This window comes from Mesoplodon densirostris, chromosome 13 (genome assembly GCF_025265405.1).
Source record: "Mesoplodon densirostris isolate mMesDen1 chromosome 13, mMesDen1 primary haplotype, whole genome shotgun sequence".
Taxonomy (NCBI): Eukaryota; Metazoa; Chordata; class Mammalia; order Artiodactyla; family Ziphiidae; genus Mesoplodon; species Mesoplodon densirostris.
This window is the reverse complement of record NC_082673.1, coordinates 2,251,995-2,269,629: the sequence shown is the minus strand read 5'-3', so window position 1 is coordinate 2,269,629 and position 17,635 is coordinate 2,251,995. Positions and strand designations below refer to the sequence as shown.

Sequence of the window (17,635 nt, the reverse complement as noted above, 5' to 3'; positions counted from 1 at the left end):
GCCATTGAGTTGGGGGAAAATTTACCTATAGTGGAACATGGATTAGGATTACAGCTGACTTCTTATCAGAAATCATGAAATCAAGAAGAGAGTGAAGTGAAATATTCAAAGTGTTGAAATAGAAAAGCATAAACTCAGAATTCTATATCCTGTGAAATCATTCTTCTAAAGTGGAGAAATAAAAAAATGTATCAGATACACAGTAACAGAGAGTGCCTTACCAGAAGCCCTGTACTGCAAGAAGTGTTATAAGAATTTCTTTAGGGTTTAGGAAAATATGTCAATACTCAGATCAACATAAGGAAAGCAAGATCTGAAGGAATAAATGAAAGTAAAATATTTTATTTTTCTTATTCTTGCTTGATTGGAAACAAGTTTTAGTTTAAAATAATAATAGTAACAATGTATGGTTTTATTGAAAAATACAGTAAGTGCTATGAATGACAACAATGTACATAATATATGAGAAAGGTAAATCAGGAATATTCTGTTATTAGGTACCTGAGTTATGCAAGAAGCAGTACAGGGCTATTTGAAAGTGCATGTGGATTCATTTAAAATTCACATTGGAAACTCTAAGTCAAACACTTAATGTTTTTAAAGTATAATTGATACAATAAGATAAGAGATATAATGGACTCTTTTACATAAAAAGCTTAATTTAAACCAAAGAAGTCAAAAAAGAATTAGGGTGGTGATGGGAGAAACAAAGAACAAATATGCAACAAATAGAAAAGAGTTTTAAACATGGTGGATATTAATACAGTTTATCAGTAATTACTTTATATTTGAATGGTCTAAATATATCAATTATAAAACAGAAACTGTCAATGGGATATAAAAGACCCAACTCTAGGTTCTACCAAAAACACCCAACATTTTAATATAAAGACTGTTAGGTTTAAGTTAAAGGCATATAGAAAAATGTATTTTGCTAACGCTGATCAACATAGCTGGAGGAGACATATCAATTACACACAAAGCAGACTTGAGAACAAGAAAAATTATCTAGGTTAAAGTGAGGAAATAAATAATAAAGTAGTAGAACCTCCAATGATATGTAGTCATGCTAAACATTTAACCACAAAATATCAAAAAATGTGAGGCAAAAACTGATAGAACTGAAAGGAGAAATGAACATCTCCACTACTGGAGTTGTGTACCTCAACAGCACTCTTTCAAGAATTGGGAGCTCAGACGGGCAGCAATTCAGTGAGGACACAGTTGAAGTAAACAGCACTATCCTTCAAACTGGTTCACAGCAGCCCTCCCTTATCCCCAGGGGACACGTTCCAAGTCCCCCAGGGGATGTTCAACACCCTGGATGGTACCCAACCCTGTATATACAATGTCTTCTCCTGTACATACATACCTGTGATAAAGCTGAATTTATAAAGGAGGCACAGTAAGCGACTGTCAACAGTAACTAATAATAAAATAGAACAACTAGAACAATATCCTGCCATAAAAGTCAGGCGACCGTGGCCTCTCTCTTTCAAAATATCTTCCTGTACAAATGTAAAGCCTTTTTCATCTTAACTAAGTGCTCATCACACACTGACTATAACTTGTGCAGCTCCAGATGCAGCAGCAAAAGTAGCACAAATTTCCTTTTCCCTCTTCACAGGTTCACTGATGGGAGAGTCCTTACTGCCCTCTATGTAGTTGAGAACTTTCACCTTTTCACCTAAATGAAGCACTTCACAGCTTCTCTTTGGTGTATCTGAATTGCCAGCATCATTCTTCGTGCCATTTGGGCCATTATTACGTAGAATAAAGGTCGCCTGACCACAAGCACTGTGACCCCGGTAGACAGTCGACCTGCTACCCCCGTGACTGCTGAGTGACTGAACTGGAACACAGACGGAGGGATGATTCCCGTCCTGTGAGGACGGAGCTGACATAGTGAGAGTTCATCACCGTCCTCAGAATGACGCATGGTTGAAAACTTAGGAATTGCTGATTTCTTCAATATTTTAGTTAATATTTTTGGACTGTGGTTGACCTTGGGTCACTGATGCCAAATAAAGTGAAACTGCAGATAAGGAGGGACTCTTATCTTTTGCAGAACACTCTGTCCAAAAACAGCAAAATGCATATTCCTCCCATGCTTATATGGAACATTCACAAAGATAGACCAGATTCTAGGCCCGACACAAAACTTAACAAATCAAAAAGAATATAAATCATTACAAACTATGCCCCCAGACAACAAGGAATTTAAACTAGTAGGCAGTACCAGAAAGATAGCCTGAGGGTCCCCGAATATTTGGAGAATACCTTTCTACATAACACAGGAGTCAAAGAAGAAGTTTGGAGAGAAATTTAAAAATACTTTGAGCTAAATAAAAATGAAATAGAACTCTTCAAAATTTGTGGAAAGCTGTGCTTAGAGAAAAATTTATGCCATTAAATGCATATAGTCATAAAGATGATTAAAGTCAATGATCTAAGCTTGTATTATAGGAAATAGAAAAAGTGGAGCAGTCAAAGCCCAAAGCACAAAGAAGAAAACAAATAATAAAATCACACAGGAAATTAGTGAAATGGAAAACAAGCAAACAAAAACAACAGAGAAAAGTCAATGACACCAAACACCTGTCCTTTAAAGTGATAAATAAAAAGTGATAAACCTCTAACCAGATTAATCAAGAAATAGAGAAGATACAAATTACCAATATTGGAAATTAAAGAGGGGTCATCACTATTGATCCCATGGACATTAAGAAAAGGCTAATAGTAGAATACTACAAACAACTCTTTGCCCACAACTTTGATAACCTCGGTGACATGGATCAATTCTTTGAAAGACACAACTACTAAAACTCACACAAGGAGAAATAGATATTCTGAAATGGCCTATATGCATTAAATAAATTGAACCGAAAATAAATACCTAAACTAGAAAGTTTTCCTGGTGTGTTCTGTCACATATTTAATGAAGGAACAGAACCAATCCTCCACAGTCTTGTCTAGAATATAGAGGCAGAGGCAACACTTTCTAAGTCATTCTTTGATGCCAGCATTATCCTAATACCAAAAACGATTTTAAAAACATTACAGAAAAACAAAATTAAGACTAATATATCTTATCAGAATTTATGCAATGACCTTCAAAAAGTTACTAGCACATCAAACCCAACAATCTATAAAAGGAATTATACATCACAACCAGGTGGGTTTATTCCAGGTAAGCAAGGATGATTCAATAGTGTAAATTCAATCAATGTAACCTATGCATCAAATGTTTAAAGAACAAAACAAGTATGGTCATATCAAATGATGCAGAAAAAGCATTTGAAAGAACTCAACATACATCCATGATTAAGACTGCCTGAAGGGGCCTCCCTGGTGGCGCAGTGGTTGAGAGTCCGCCTGCCGATGCAGGGGATACGGGTTCGTGCCCTGGTCTGGGAGGATCCCATATGCCGCGGAGTGGCTGGGCCCGTGAGCCATGGCCTCTGGGCCTGCGCATCCGGAGCCTGTGCTCCGCAATGGGAGAGGCCACAACAGTGAGAGGTCCGCATACCACAAAAAGAAAAAAAAAAAAAAAAAAAAAAAAGACTGCCTGAAAACAAGGAATATAGGGGAACTTCTTCAACTTGATAAAGAACATCTACAAAACACCCACAGCTAATATCATACTTAATGATGAGAAACCAGACCCGTTCCCACTGAGACCAGGAACAAGGAAAGGACATATTTTCTCACAATGAATATTCAAATTATGCTGGAAGTCCAGGCTAGTGTAATATGACAATAATGTAAAATAATGTTACATTGACTTAAAGAAGGAAATAAAGCCATCTTTATGGCCATGAAATAATTCATGCGTTGGACTTTATTACAATTAAAAAGTTCTGTTCTGGGCTTCCCTGGTGGCACAGTGGTTAAGAATCCTCCTGCCAATGCAGGGGACACGGGTTCAAGACCTGGTCTGGGAAGATCCCACATGCTGCGGAGCAATTAAGCCCATGTGCCATAACTACTGAGCCCACGTGCTGCAACTATTGAAGCCCGTGCTCCACAACAAGAGAAGCCACCTCAATGAGAGGCCTGCGCACCACAACAAAGAGTAGCCCCCGCTCGTCACAACTGGAGAAAGCCCGCATGCAGCAAAGAAGACCCAACACAGCCAAATAAATAAATAAATAAAATTAATAAAGAGAAAAAAAGTTATGTTCTGCAAAATATACTTTTAAAGAAAATTAAAAGGCAACCCATCCACAGAGAGGGAGAAAATATTTTTAAAACATATATTTGATGTGGTAGCCAATACAAACAAGGAGCTATCTCCAATTATATATAAAGAACTTTGTTAAGATGTATTAGTCTTAATTTTGTTTTTCTGTAATGTTTTTAAAATCGTTTTTGGTATTAGAATAATGCTGGCATCAAAGAATGACTTAGAAAGTATTGCCTCTGCCTGTATATTCTAGACAAGACTGTGGAGGATTGGTTCCGTTCCTCCATTAAATATGTGACAGAACACACCAGGAAAACTTTCTAGTTTAGGTGCTTTTTCTCAGTTCAATATGAAAACAAACAACTGAATTTAAAAGTGGGCAAGGTATGTGAATAGACATCACCAAAGAAAATACAAAGAGGGCAAATAAGCATATGAACATATGCCCAACATCATCTGTCATTAAGGAATTGTAAATTAAAATAGCAATGAGATACCACTGCACACATGGTTCAAATCCACAAAACTGAAAGTACCAATTGCTGGTAAGGATACAGAGCAATGGGAACTCTCCTTTATTGTTAGTAGATGTGCAAAATGGTACTGCCATTTTGGAAGACAGTTTGGCAGTTTCTTGTAAACTAACTATAATCTTACCATATAATTCAGCAATACACCTCTTAAGTTATACTCAATTTATTTAAAATTTACGTCCATGCAAAAACCTGCCTGCAAATATTTATAACAGCTTTATTCATAATCACCACGAACTGGAAGTAAGCACAATGTCCTTCAATAGGTAAATAGATTTTTTAAAAAACTGTAGTGAAGATGCTTAATATTCCATTGCCTGGACCATGAAATATTATTCAGTGCTCAAAAAGAAATCAATTATCAAGAGCTAAAAGACATGAATCATTCTTAAATGCACGTTGCTAAGTGAAAGAAGCCATTCTGAAAAGGCTATATTCTCTATGATTTCAATTATATGACATTCTGATAAAGGCAAAACTATACAGACAGTGAAATGGTCATTTCTGGAGGACCATGATGTGGGGAAGAAATAGCTGAGGGCAGTGAAACTATTCTGTAGGACGTCGTAATGGTGGACACATGGTATTATGCACTTGTCAAAACCTGTAGAATTTGCAACTATAAGGTGAGTGAGCCTTAATGTGTGCAAATCTTTAAAAAAAATCATTTTGGCGGTTAAGGGATATCACAATTGAATGCAGGTTATGACAAGAATCTGAATGTATTACGAACATCTGAAAGAACCTCACTGAAGGGCTTAGGAGAGTGGAACTGACCTGAGTGAATCTGGAAATTAATGAAATCTGCAAGACTAAAGGCAAAAAAGAACAGTACATCAATCCTCTGCCTAGTCAAGTTTTCCCACTAGGGAGTGGGTTAACTGTCCTGAGCCTGCTGTACGTATGTACTGGATTAGAACAGTTAAATAAGCAGACGGCAGATGGTGTAGCATCTGTTGGTGGGAGGCTCCACATAAGCAAGGGGAGGAGGCTAGCACTGTGTGTGTGATGACGGGTTCCCTTAGCAGCAGCCATGTAAACTCACGTGTAGCTTAATGTAGGTACAGAGTAGGTATGTGAGCAATTCAGTACACACACACACACACACACACACACACACATACACACCTCCTGTTCTGTGAGCTGAGGGGCCTAGAAGGCACAGCTACTCCACAAGCAATGAGTACGCCAGCTCCCAGAATGTGGTTTCTCAAACATTCTCTAACAAAGCGAAGCAGGGCCTCTGGGAGGAATGGCTGATTCTTGGACTGGCAGGAAATGTACAAGATAAGCCTGAAACATCTTTTAGCGCCAGAAACTGAGAAAGTGCTCCAAAAAAAAAAAAAAAAATCCCAAGGACTTTTCAAAGCAACACTAAAACCAAGTGGAAGAGCTTACAGCCCAGAGTATAAAAGAAGTATCCACAATCCACACTGATCTGTCAAAACGACTGAAGAAATTTGAAAAATTGAGGTGAATAGACAAATCTCCTATGGAGCAGAATTCCAGGGAATGTATGCAGACAGTCCACCCCTGTGGAGGTAGAGCATATTCCCCACTAAGCGTAGGATCTCCTTCCAAGGAGCACAGTATGGAAAGGGAACAAGAACCACAGAGTAAGAAACCTGGCAGACGGGCTTCCCCGGTGGCGCAGTGGTTGAGAGTCTGCCTGCCGATGCAGGGGACATGGGTTCGTGCCCCAGTCCGGGAAGATCCCACATGCTCCGGAGTGCCTGGGCCCGTGAGCCGTGGACACTGAGCCTGCGTGTCCGGAGCCTGTGCTCCGCAACGGGAGAGGGAGAGGCTGCAACAGTGAGAGGCCCGTGTATTGCAAAAAAAAAAAAAAAAAAAAAAAAAAGAAACCTCGCAGACTCTTCCTCATCCAGGTGCTGGTGATGCAGTCATGACGGGAGGTACACATGATAACACATAAGCCCAGTCTAATCACACAAAAAAAATTGGAAAACTCCAAATCGAGATTCAGCCTGCAAAATACCTGACCAGTTGCCCTCAAAAGTGTAACAGTTATCAAAAAAGAATTCCTAGAAACTATTATAGCCCAGAGGAGCCAAAGGAGACATAATTACATGTGATGTGTAATCCGGATGCAATTCTGGGACAGGAAAAGAAGTATTAGGTAAAAACTAAAGAAATTTGAAGAAAGTATAGACTTTTGTTAATAATAATGTATCAGTACTGGTTTAGTCCTTGTAAGAAATGTAATGTAACAATGTGGGATGTTAATAATGGGGAAAACTGGGTGTGGAAACTAAAAATAGAACTGCCATATGACCCAGCAATCCCACTACTGGGCATATACCCTGAGAAAACCATAATTCAAAAAGAGTCATGTACCACAATGTTCACTGCAGCTCTATTTACAATAGCCAGGACATGGAAGCTACCTAAGTGTCCGTCGACAGATGAATGGATAAAAAAGATGTGAGACATATATACAATGGAATATTACTCAGCCATAAAAAGAAATGAAATTGAGTTATTTGTAGTGAGGTGGATGGACCTAGAGTCTGTCATACAGAGTGAAGTAAGTCAGAAAGAGAAAAACAAATACCGTATGCTAACACATATATATGGAATCTAAAAAACAAAACAAAACAAAAAATGGTTCTGAAGAACCTAGAGGCAAGACGGGAATAAAGACATAGATGTAGAGAATGGACCTGAGGACATGGGGAGGGGGAAGGGTAAGCTGTGACAAAGTGAGAGAGTGGCATGGACATATATACACTACCAAATGTAAAATAGATAGCTAGTGGGAAGCAGCCGCACAGCACAGGGAGATCAGATTCATGTTTTGTGACCACCTAGAGGGGTGGTATAGGAAGGGTGGGAGGGAGACGCAAGAGGGAGGAGATATGGGGATATATGTATATGTATAGCTGATTCACTTTGTTATACAGCAGAAACTAACACACCATTGTAAAGCAATTATACTCCAATAAAGATGTTAAAAAAAAAGTGATGTATCAGTAGGGGTTCACCAACTGTAAGAAATGTCGACAGCAGTCTGTGATCTTAGTAAGAGGGGATACTCTGTGTGAGACAAGATGGGGAGAAAACTTTCTGCACAATTACTTTGTAAACCTAAAAGGCTTCTAAAAGATAAAGTCTATTAAAATTGAAAAAGAGAAAAAACACACACATTCCCAGGCACTTTCTCATAAGTGAGCTGCAAAATACATCTATTTCAGACGCTTCATCTTTCAGATAAAAAATGAGGGTCAGAGAAATGTAGGCCCTTTCTGATCATCAGACATCTGGAAAATACCTGTAACAAAAATTCTAACTTAGGTGTTCAAATTTCCATCCTCAGACACCTTCTTCTCCTTGCCTTTCAGTCTGATCATTCTGAAAATAAAATGTCAGCTATGTGAGAACTGTATAATCTGGATAACACACACCTCCCCTCCTCACTCTGATGTGTGGGGCAGGAGAGTGATGGGGGAGCATCTTTGTTGGGGGGTGGTGATGTCCACACGCCTGTCTCTACCCCGCCGGTCACTCCCTCTTCTCTGTACACAGGGTCTACCTGGGCTTTCTGCTGTGTGTCCTCCCTGCAGATTCCTCTGGGTGGGAATTGGCTGGTGCTCCACTAAGAAAGGGTTTATCTGGCCTGGCTTTGTCTCATGATCGAGGGCGCTGTGAAACGGGTCTTTAGTCTGTGTAGGACAACAGATAGGGATTTGATGGGAATCAGTAGCCAGGAGTAAAGAGCATGCAGTTAATGAACTTGTCACCTGGGCTGTCTCTATTCATAGCCTAATTAGGGGACAGACCTGTGGGTCCAGCAGAGAAGGAACTCCTAAGGGTGTCAGTGAAAACCTAAGGATGTAAATTAGGCAAGTTCTAGATATTTTATTACTTTTTAAAATCAGAGATACAATAAACAATAGTTAACACCTTTTTGTCTTTGCGCTTAACCCTCCCAAACTGGTGGGAAATATTAAAAGTCAAGTGATTTCATGTATGGCTTTCCTCTGTGGTAGTTAATTCAAAGAAAAAGAGTCCACTGCAGTCAGAATTCTGGAGGAAAATCTTAATCCATTAGACCTCAAAACCTATTTCCAAACTGAAAACAAATTGAGAGTTGTTAGCAGTTAGGTGAAACATGATATGTTATTCAATGACAATTTAAGCGTTTTGCCAAGATCTAAAATGCTTTATGTTCCCATATCACATCCTAAATATGTTCCTTGATAACTCATAAAATCTCCTAAATGGTTCCAATATATAAAATAATGCCTCATTTTCAGATGATATGATGTAACTCTTGTAATTTTATTTTCTGATTAATCTAAGCTAAAAAAGAAAATTCCAATGAAAATTTTGAATTAAGTTAAGCATATATCATAACAATTAAAATGTTATTAAACAACATTTTGTATTTCATTTACCAAAATTTGTTTTCATTGCATGAATATATCATTTTAACTTAAATAATCTGAGTTATTCATTCTGCTCCTGTAAAAATTACACAATTTTAGAGTTTGGTTCAAAGTCACAAATTCAGAATCAGGGTGATGGTTATTTGCAGTTCTAATTATCTAATGTTTTCTATCAGTAAGACCATAAAAACAAAAAACAGATGAAACTCTTTTTCGGTCTCAAAGCTGGCACCTGCTCTAATCTTTCTTGGTCAGGAAACTGGTAGCTTTTCTTCCTTCACAATCTTCTAGCAAGAAGAATGCCCGGGGTGGTGTGGGTGAAGCCCAGAATTGATGATCGCACACTCAGACAGGAGAAACATACAGACGCAGATGCCGTGGTGACCTAATTCTAGTTATTTAGCTAAAGAATCTGTTAACAACAGTCCACTGAGTGCCCACCGGAGAGCAGGGATCCCCGGCCACACAGATCAAGCCTGTAGCTAGCTCCATCACAGAAGCTACGGCTACACCGTTGAAGGCATCTACGAATGATGCAGACTTCTAACAATGGCAGTGAATAGTGTAGGTGAATAAAAGAAAGTCACAGGCACAAACAGCCTACTGTCATACATTCCGGGGTTGCTTTCTGAATTTGGGCCTCTGGGGGCCCTGACTTGGAATGAGGAATGCGGTCCGTCAGCATGGTACTTAAAACCATCCACACCTCTGAGCTTGCGGTGATCTTTCTGCCCATATAAGTCCCTTCTTAAACATTTAATTAATATCTCAGTCCCACTGAGGTGTAAGTCAGTCTGTTTGCTTAGATAATTAGCAGTGAAGACAAAAGCACCTAATCACTGTTGCAAAGTGAAAGATTGGAAGCAAATAAGAATATCACTACCTTCACTTCAAAGCTGATATGGTTAAACCTCTCAAAAGAGTAAAAGTTTGTTGTGAAGGGCCACGTGCAATTTGCAATACAATCTTAAAACCTTCTTCCTTGAAACAGAATGAACACCACTCGGAAGTGGCATGATTAGCGCATTCTAATCTTTCAGGCCACGTGGCTCTGTTTAATCAAAGCCTCATCACAGTAAGTGTAAGCTTGCTGCTTGCCTCTGAAGGGCAAATTGCAAACAGGACTCCATGGAACAGTGTGCGGTTTGGGAAGAGAATGCACTTGTTTTTGCTCCCTGGACAATGAATTTAAAATCACGTTGTAGTTTTGAAAAAAGACTACAGTTAAAATATCTTTGCTTACAGGGCTATATTTGAAATTTGTGGATATTCAGAGCCGAGTGGTCTGTGATGTGCTGCTTCTCATTTGTCTAAAACTCTGTTCTCAAATATTGCTTTTCCCTGTACCTATTTGACATAAGCCTGAGATCTGAAGTACGTATATTTTATGCGAGGTTCACCACGGGGTGATTTTTCAAAAATCAAGTAGGATTTTTGAGAGAAAAACCGAGCGATGAATATGGACACACCTTGCCTGTCCCACAGAGAACGCTCTCCAGCAGCTCTGCTTGTGGAGCTGGGGCTTTTCAGATGCTCGGAGTTGCCTCTTTGAGGCCTGAAATATGTAAATATATCAGAAGAGTTTTCTCCAAATAGTAGCAGGGCAACGTCTTCACAAACCAAGTGAACTGGAGCTGCGAGAAGCCAAAGGCTTATGGTATTTTCATTTTGTTTGACCTTTGAGTACAAACCTTTAGGCATATTTTCTCCTCTCTCCTTTCCCCTGTGAGCTGATATGGAGATTCAGGGAAGGTTCTATGAATGTTATTGAATTAGCCGTGAAAAACGTTTCCCAAACGCCCGACACCGACTGTTCTTTTCTGCATCATTTTTTATGTCCTCTCTCAGCTCCACAGAAGCTGCTCAACCTGCCAGCTTCTCCCAAGGTGTAGATTAGAGGCCGCTGACAGTGAAACTGCTGGGCCCGTTGTTAAAATACAAATTCCTGGGTCACATAAGCTGAGTGAATGAAAGTATCTGAGGCAGGGCTTCAAATCTGCACGTGACCAACATCCAAGAAAATACCACGGTAGACACGGCTGATCTTTCTGTGTAGCTGTCTAGTGAGCTGAACCTGTGAGCCTTGAGATGAAGCATCTCTAAATGTCGTCTCTGTCTCTGTGTCTCTGTCTCTGTCTCTCTCTGTCTCTCTCTCTCTCTCTCACACACACACACACACACACACATGGTCTTTACATGCTCTTCCCATTGCCCCAGCTACTAGATGAAATTTTACAAACATAAATTTTATTGTTTATAAGCTTCTAAACATTTGCAAAGATTTAGAGATATATTTCACCTAGAGATACACTTAGTGGACATGGACTAGTAGGAATTAACTGAAAAACTGGAAAACATAGCAAACGGCCCTCCTTAAGTATTTCTTTGAATTACATTTTGTTCTTAGTGATACTCACTGATCTGTTTCTAATGTACAAAAAACAAAAACCAAACACCAAGTAAGAGGTTATCCGACAGTCTGATAGCACACTGGACCAGCGTCATATTTCCTAATGACTAAAATGGAAAGTTTCCAGCAATGCCCTAAATCCGCATTTGCACATGGGGAAAATTATGATATTATGAAAAAGTAAAGGAAACTCACCACTTCTTCATGTCTGCATTTTCTCACATTAATCCCATTTATCTGCAATGGAAAGGGAGACACAGCTTCACGTGCTATATTGTGAATTGACTTTATGTTTTGGTTGCACATGGAAAATAATGGTAAGGTGTATACCTGCAGAATTGCATCCCCGATAAAGAGCAGTCCTGAGAGCTCAGCTGTGAATGGAGAAGGACCATTGATTAGGCATCATCTACTTTCTTCACACAGATGAAAGAGTTTTTAATTAAATAAAGTCAAAACTGATAAAGAGAAAAAAATGAATTGTTTTATACGGGTAGCATCTTAAAAGATCCACAGGTAATAGAAATGCAAAAACAATCACATGATTCAACTCCTATGATTGAAACATGAGCTGAATTGAAACACATGCTGTGATAGTTCCATTTCATTCTATCATTTCAGATCTTAGTTGCCAGAAATTGGCCACGCTTCTGGATGGAGGACTAAACGTTCTCATGTTCTTATGAGAGCATTAAGGCATCTATGAACACGTTTAGAGCTAGACATTCACTCCATCGGCAATGGAATGAGCTCCCTGTTCCTTTTTAGACACTAGGCTGTCTCAGTGATTTTGGTCATTGTAACAGTTGGTTTACATCTTCAGAGTTTTTCCTGGATGAAATTTCATATGAAGGGCTGAGTTAAATTGCATATGAAAACTGAAAAAAAATATATAACTGGACTTGCCTGTAACTGATGTGACTTGTAAGCATCAGAGCCGTTTCTACGCTTACTTGTTAATGAGACACTGTGCAGTCATGCAATCTCTGGCTCACACACAGCCACCTGCTCTACTGTCTTCCCTCCCTGCCCGCCGGGCAGGTAAAGGACTTGGACTTGGCAGTCAGAACCGTCACGTGCTGCCTAGTCATGGGAACCCAGCTGGTCAGTCCCATACGAATTTATGATTCTAACTATTGTCTTGTTCCTCAGTGACAGTGACTCACAGGACAGCCCTCTTAACACTTTACCTCTTTGCTCTTTGGAGATTTTTGAAATGACAACTGGAATGTTATGTTCCGCTCCCCCCTGAAAAGAGAAAATCATATATCGTGCTTTTTAATCTCAAAAATTAAATACACAGCCTTTAGTTAGGAAACTATACAAGTTATGAACAGCATGTGAATGGACACCAAATAGAATTAAAATAGACCCCTGGAATTTTTCTACCAAATAGATTGTCCTCCCAAGAAACTTATCTGTTTAGAATTTCTCAGTGACATGCAATAATTAATAGCAGTTGACTTTGAAAATTTCAATTTTTTAAATTAAGATTGGTGATTCCTTAAGAAAGCATTTCCTCCAGTGTGTAGCAGGGCTGCCCATGGTAGAAATTCTTACTTAGGGTTCCAAACAGTAGATAATTATGTATTTCCATCCCTTGGATGCTGCATGGCTGGAGAGACTACATACACAAATTGGTACAAAAAACCAGACTGTGTATATGCCTGATGGGGAAGGGGTCATTATATTCCTCTTTGTGTGAAAGTGCATACTAAACAATTAACAGAATACAGTAAACTGACAAGAATATTGCAACAGTGCTGTGTCTAATTGACCAAATAAGATAGAAAAAATAAAGAAAAATAAGTAAGCTAAACTTATGTGGATGGAAATAAAATAAATCCCTGAAGTAACTGCATAAACTTATGGTTTTTATATAACAGATTTGAGAAGGTTGAAAGCAATAGTTGAAAAATCAAGTAAGTGCATTAAAGAATAAGATTTCATGTAGAAAACAAGTACAGCACTTTAACATGGGTAGTTGAAAAGATAATCTAAATTTCCATTGGGGTTTCTGTAGCTTCAGAATAAGTAAACCTCCTAAGCCTTTTTTCCTTCAAGGACAAAAATTATTTTAGAACAGACATTTTTTCCCATGAATGTCCAATTTTAGCACTGAGTTGTCAATATATTTAAATATAAGATAGGCAGTAGTTGTAGAGAACAGTAGTGGCTTTCAAGCTTTTCTTGGCAAGTAGTCCTTTCTACTTCTGGGATATTAAGAAGAGGCGTGATAAATAAAATACTGAAAACTGTCTTACCCAGGGTGAAATATCTCAGGTCAGAAATCAAGCCTTGGTAAATTTAAGACAATTGAAATCATATCAAGTATATTTTCAGACCACAACATTATGAGACCAGATATCAATTACAGTAAAAAATACAAACACGTGGAGGCTAAACAATATGCCAAGAGATCACTGATGAAATCAAAGATGAAATCAAAAAATACCTAGAAACAAATGACAGTGAAAACATGATGACCCAAAACCTATGGGATGCAGCAAAAGCAGTTCTAAGAGGGAAGTTTATAGCAACACAATCCTACCTCAAGAAACAAGAAACATCTCAGATAAACAACCTAACCTTACACCTAAAGCAATTAGAGAAAGAATAACAAAAAATCCCCAAAGTTAGCAAAGGAAATAAATCATAAAGATCAGATCAGAAATAAATGAAAAAGAAATGAAGGAAACAATAGCAAAGATCAATTAAAACTAAAAGTTAGTTCTTTGAGAAGATAAACAAAATTGATAAACTATTAGCCAGACTCATTAAGAAAAAAAGGAAGACTCAGTAGAATTAGAAATGAAAAAGGAGGAGTAACAACTGACACTGCAGAAATACAAAGGATCATGAGCAATAACTACAAGCAACTATATGCCAATAAAATGGACAACCTGGAAGAAATGGGCAAATTCTTAGAAAAGCACAACCTTCCGAGACTGAACCAGGAAGAAATAGAAAATTTAAACAGACCAATCACAAGAACTGAAATTGAGACTGTGATTAAAAATCTTCCAACAAACTAAAGCCCAGGACCAGATGGCTTCACAGGCAAATTCTATCAAACATTTAGAGAAGAGCTAACACCCATCCTTCTCAAACTCTTCCAAAATATAGCAGAGGGAGGAACACTGCCAAACTCATTCTACGAGGCCACCATCACCTTGATACCAAAACCAGACAAAGATGTCACAAAGAAAGAAAAACTACAGGCCAATATCACTGATGAACATAGATGCAAAAATCCTCAACAAAATACTAGCAAAGAGAATCCAACAGCGCATTAAAAGGCTCATGATCTTAAGGAGAAACTAAGATGGTGAACAATGAAATCAAACATGCACGGTTGCAGATAGTTTCTAGAGATCCTTGGAAACTGGAAAAAAAAATTAAGAATACATCTCCATTTCTTATAATAAGATGCTGGTTAGCTAATATAAATCAAGCACTGATGAAGTTTTACATGATAGAAAGAGAAAACAAACTCATCCAGATATTATGGTTCAGATATTTGGGGGCAGAGAAGAATGCTGTTTATGTCACTCCAGGTTGGTGGTTGTCATCAGAGCATTTTCCTTTAACTGATTTTGCTTCTCACAGTTTTCTGTCCTTGCACTACTGAATTTAAAGATTTTCTCAGTGCTCAGATTTTTAATGCAGGTTACCATGGTGGGAAACCTCTCCTCAACGTTGGTCAAGAGATATCGATTTTCTTAGGGTCAGCTCAGCAATCCCATTCTTCCCTCAACACCTGAGACTTACAAATATCTTTTAATAATAAGATATAACTAGCCCCTATTTTATCAACATTTTCCTTTTATATGTAAAATTTCTCCTGAAATTTGAATGGTTTGAGTCCAAAAGTGTTTCTTTTTAACTTTATTTCTTCAATCAGACATTTGGAGCTCTGAGGGAATTTTTAAGCTAGTTTAAGGAGATCACTTCATTAAATGATTAAGAGAGCTAATTTTAAGACAAAACTCAGGGGATAAAATTGGAACGTAAAATCACAGTGCCTCCATTTATTGAATAAAATGTGAGAGCAGTCCAGCTCTATTAAAGTAATTTAGATTTAGTTCTGAACCTAATTGGGGATATTCAAAGTTTTCCAGACAGAAATCAAATAATGTGATTCACCCTGTTTAAGATAGGTGATAGGCTTCATGTTACACACAGAATAAAAGCCAAGGTTCTTAGCATCCCCTGTTATGTGACCTCAGCTTCCCCTGAAGCTTTATCCTGGACCCTTGTCATTCTGAGCTAAAGGACATCTACATATATGGTCCCCTCTGCCTGGAGAGCTGTTTACCTTTACTTTTAACCTCATATAAACTCTAGCCACATCCAGGAGTTCACCCAAAGGGCTCCTTCCTCAGTTTCTCCTTACCTGCAGTGATTACTTCTATAGCACTGGATCATGGCTGGGGTTTACATTTCTCTACATGACACTCTGGTCAATGTCTGCTTTCCTTCTAGAATGTAAAGGGCCTGACGTCAGGGCAGGTTTCCTTTACCATCTTTCCCCTGACCTATCCTGAGGCCTGCCAGGGTGTATGGCTTGAGGCCACGGTTTAGAGAATAAATGAATTACTTGAGCTCTGTTGATCCAGGGTAAAATGAGATAAGAAAAAGTGAGGTGACATTCTAGAGTGCATCCCAGAAAATATTAAAACACACACCATTCAGTTTTGAGATAGCCTTTCTACAAAGCATAATTAATTTTATAGCTAGATAGGAACAAGGATATAAAGTCCCATCTAAAGCATTTTGTGCATGACTCTATCCAATGATTTTGCCAGTACAACTCTGAAATTCCACTAAATCAAACCCAGAATGTTTTTATAATGCTGTGAATCTTGCCAAATAAATCCTTTCAATTCAATATTTTCATTACAATCAATCAATCAATCACTCAATCATATTCTGGGCTTTGGAAAGAAAAGGATACACAGACCCCAACATTACATATCCATTTAGAGAATGGGAAATACTTACAAACAGATAATAACAGACAGTAATTAAGGTTTAGAGCCCAGTCAACAGGTGTGGGAGAGGCACCTAAAGGAATATCATCTGAAAGAACATGGACAAATACCCTTATACATTTGAATGCCATGCTTATCTGCCAAAATCACTTAGTCTAGCTCTGGCAAAATTAATGGCTTTCCCATGTAAGTTATGATTGCCTTCACATGGAAATCCAAAATAGGGAATTCTATAGAGGCAGAAGGTAGACTGCTGATTGCTCAGACCTGAGCCGGGGGATGGGGGATAGAAGGTGGATGCTGACGGTATGGGTTTTCTCCTCAGTGGATGAAAATGTTCTAAAACTGACTGTAGTGATGGGTGCACACATCTGTGAATATAATAAAAATCATTGAATTGTACACTCTAAATGGGTAGATTGTATGGTATGTGAATTACATCTCAATAAGCTATTTAAGTTAAAAAATCATCCTTCAAATGATAATTCATCAGTGGTTTTACCTGATTCTTGGAACTAATGCACACTCTTCTAGCTAAGCTTTATTACCTGCTTATTACCCTCCTATTTCTGTGGTGCAAAGGTATGTACTCTGTACATACCTTTGGGGGAAACAGAAGAATCAGACTCAAATAATGAGAACAGGGCAGAATGAGGAGATGAATGCAAATGTGCCTGTGCTTGGAGCAACACTTGGTATTTAAAGACTTTTGCCCTGAAATCACTAATAAATGAAAATACAGACATTTATGACAACTACTATGAAGATGTATATGTTTATTTGGTAAATATGATATAATTAATACCCAACCCTTGATATTAAGAAATTGTTTGCTTGATGCTGGACATTTCAATCCATTTATTTCAGTTTTAAATAAACCAGAATGTGAATAACTTAGAGAGGAAACATTATTTGTGTTTCCAAATAGAGAGCGTAGAGATAATTTAGTGCAGGTTTTACAGCTATAGAGCATAGTTATTGGGAATAAGGACTATGTCATCAGCTTTGATGGGGGTTGAGGCCCAGCTCTGCCAGTTACAGCAAACAGGTCAATTACTTAACCTCTTCTCTTAATACTGAATCTCATTGTCTGTAGAGGTCTAGCA

At 38.3% G+C, this 17,635-nt stretch overlaps 1 protein-coding gene across 2 annotated transcripts in view; it reads right to left on the bottom strand.

Annotated features, from left to right (window-relative positions):
• Positions 1 to 17,635, bottom strand: part of SNTG1 (syntrophin gamma 1) — a 180,590-nt gene that overhangs the window by 133,338 nt on the left and 29,617 nt on the right. For both annotated transcript variants that reach the window (XM_060116217.1, XM_060116218.1), the window contains exons 4-6: positions 12,726 to 12,783; positions 11,866 to 11,909; positions 11,731 to 11,772 (exon numbers count right to left, since the gene is read on the bottom strand). In XM_060116217.1, coding sequence (XP_059972200.1) covers positions 11,731 to 11,772; positions 11,866 to 11,909; positions 12,726 to 12,783 — 144 coding nt within the window. The remainder of the gene's footprint in view (positions 1 to 11,730; positions 11,773 to 11,865; positions 11,910 to 12,725; positions 12,784 to 17,635) is intronic.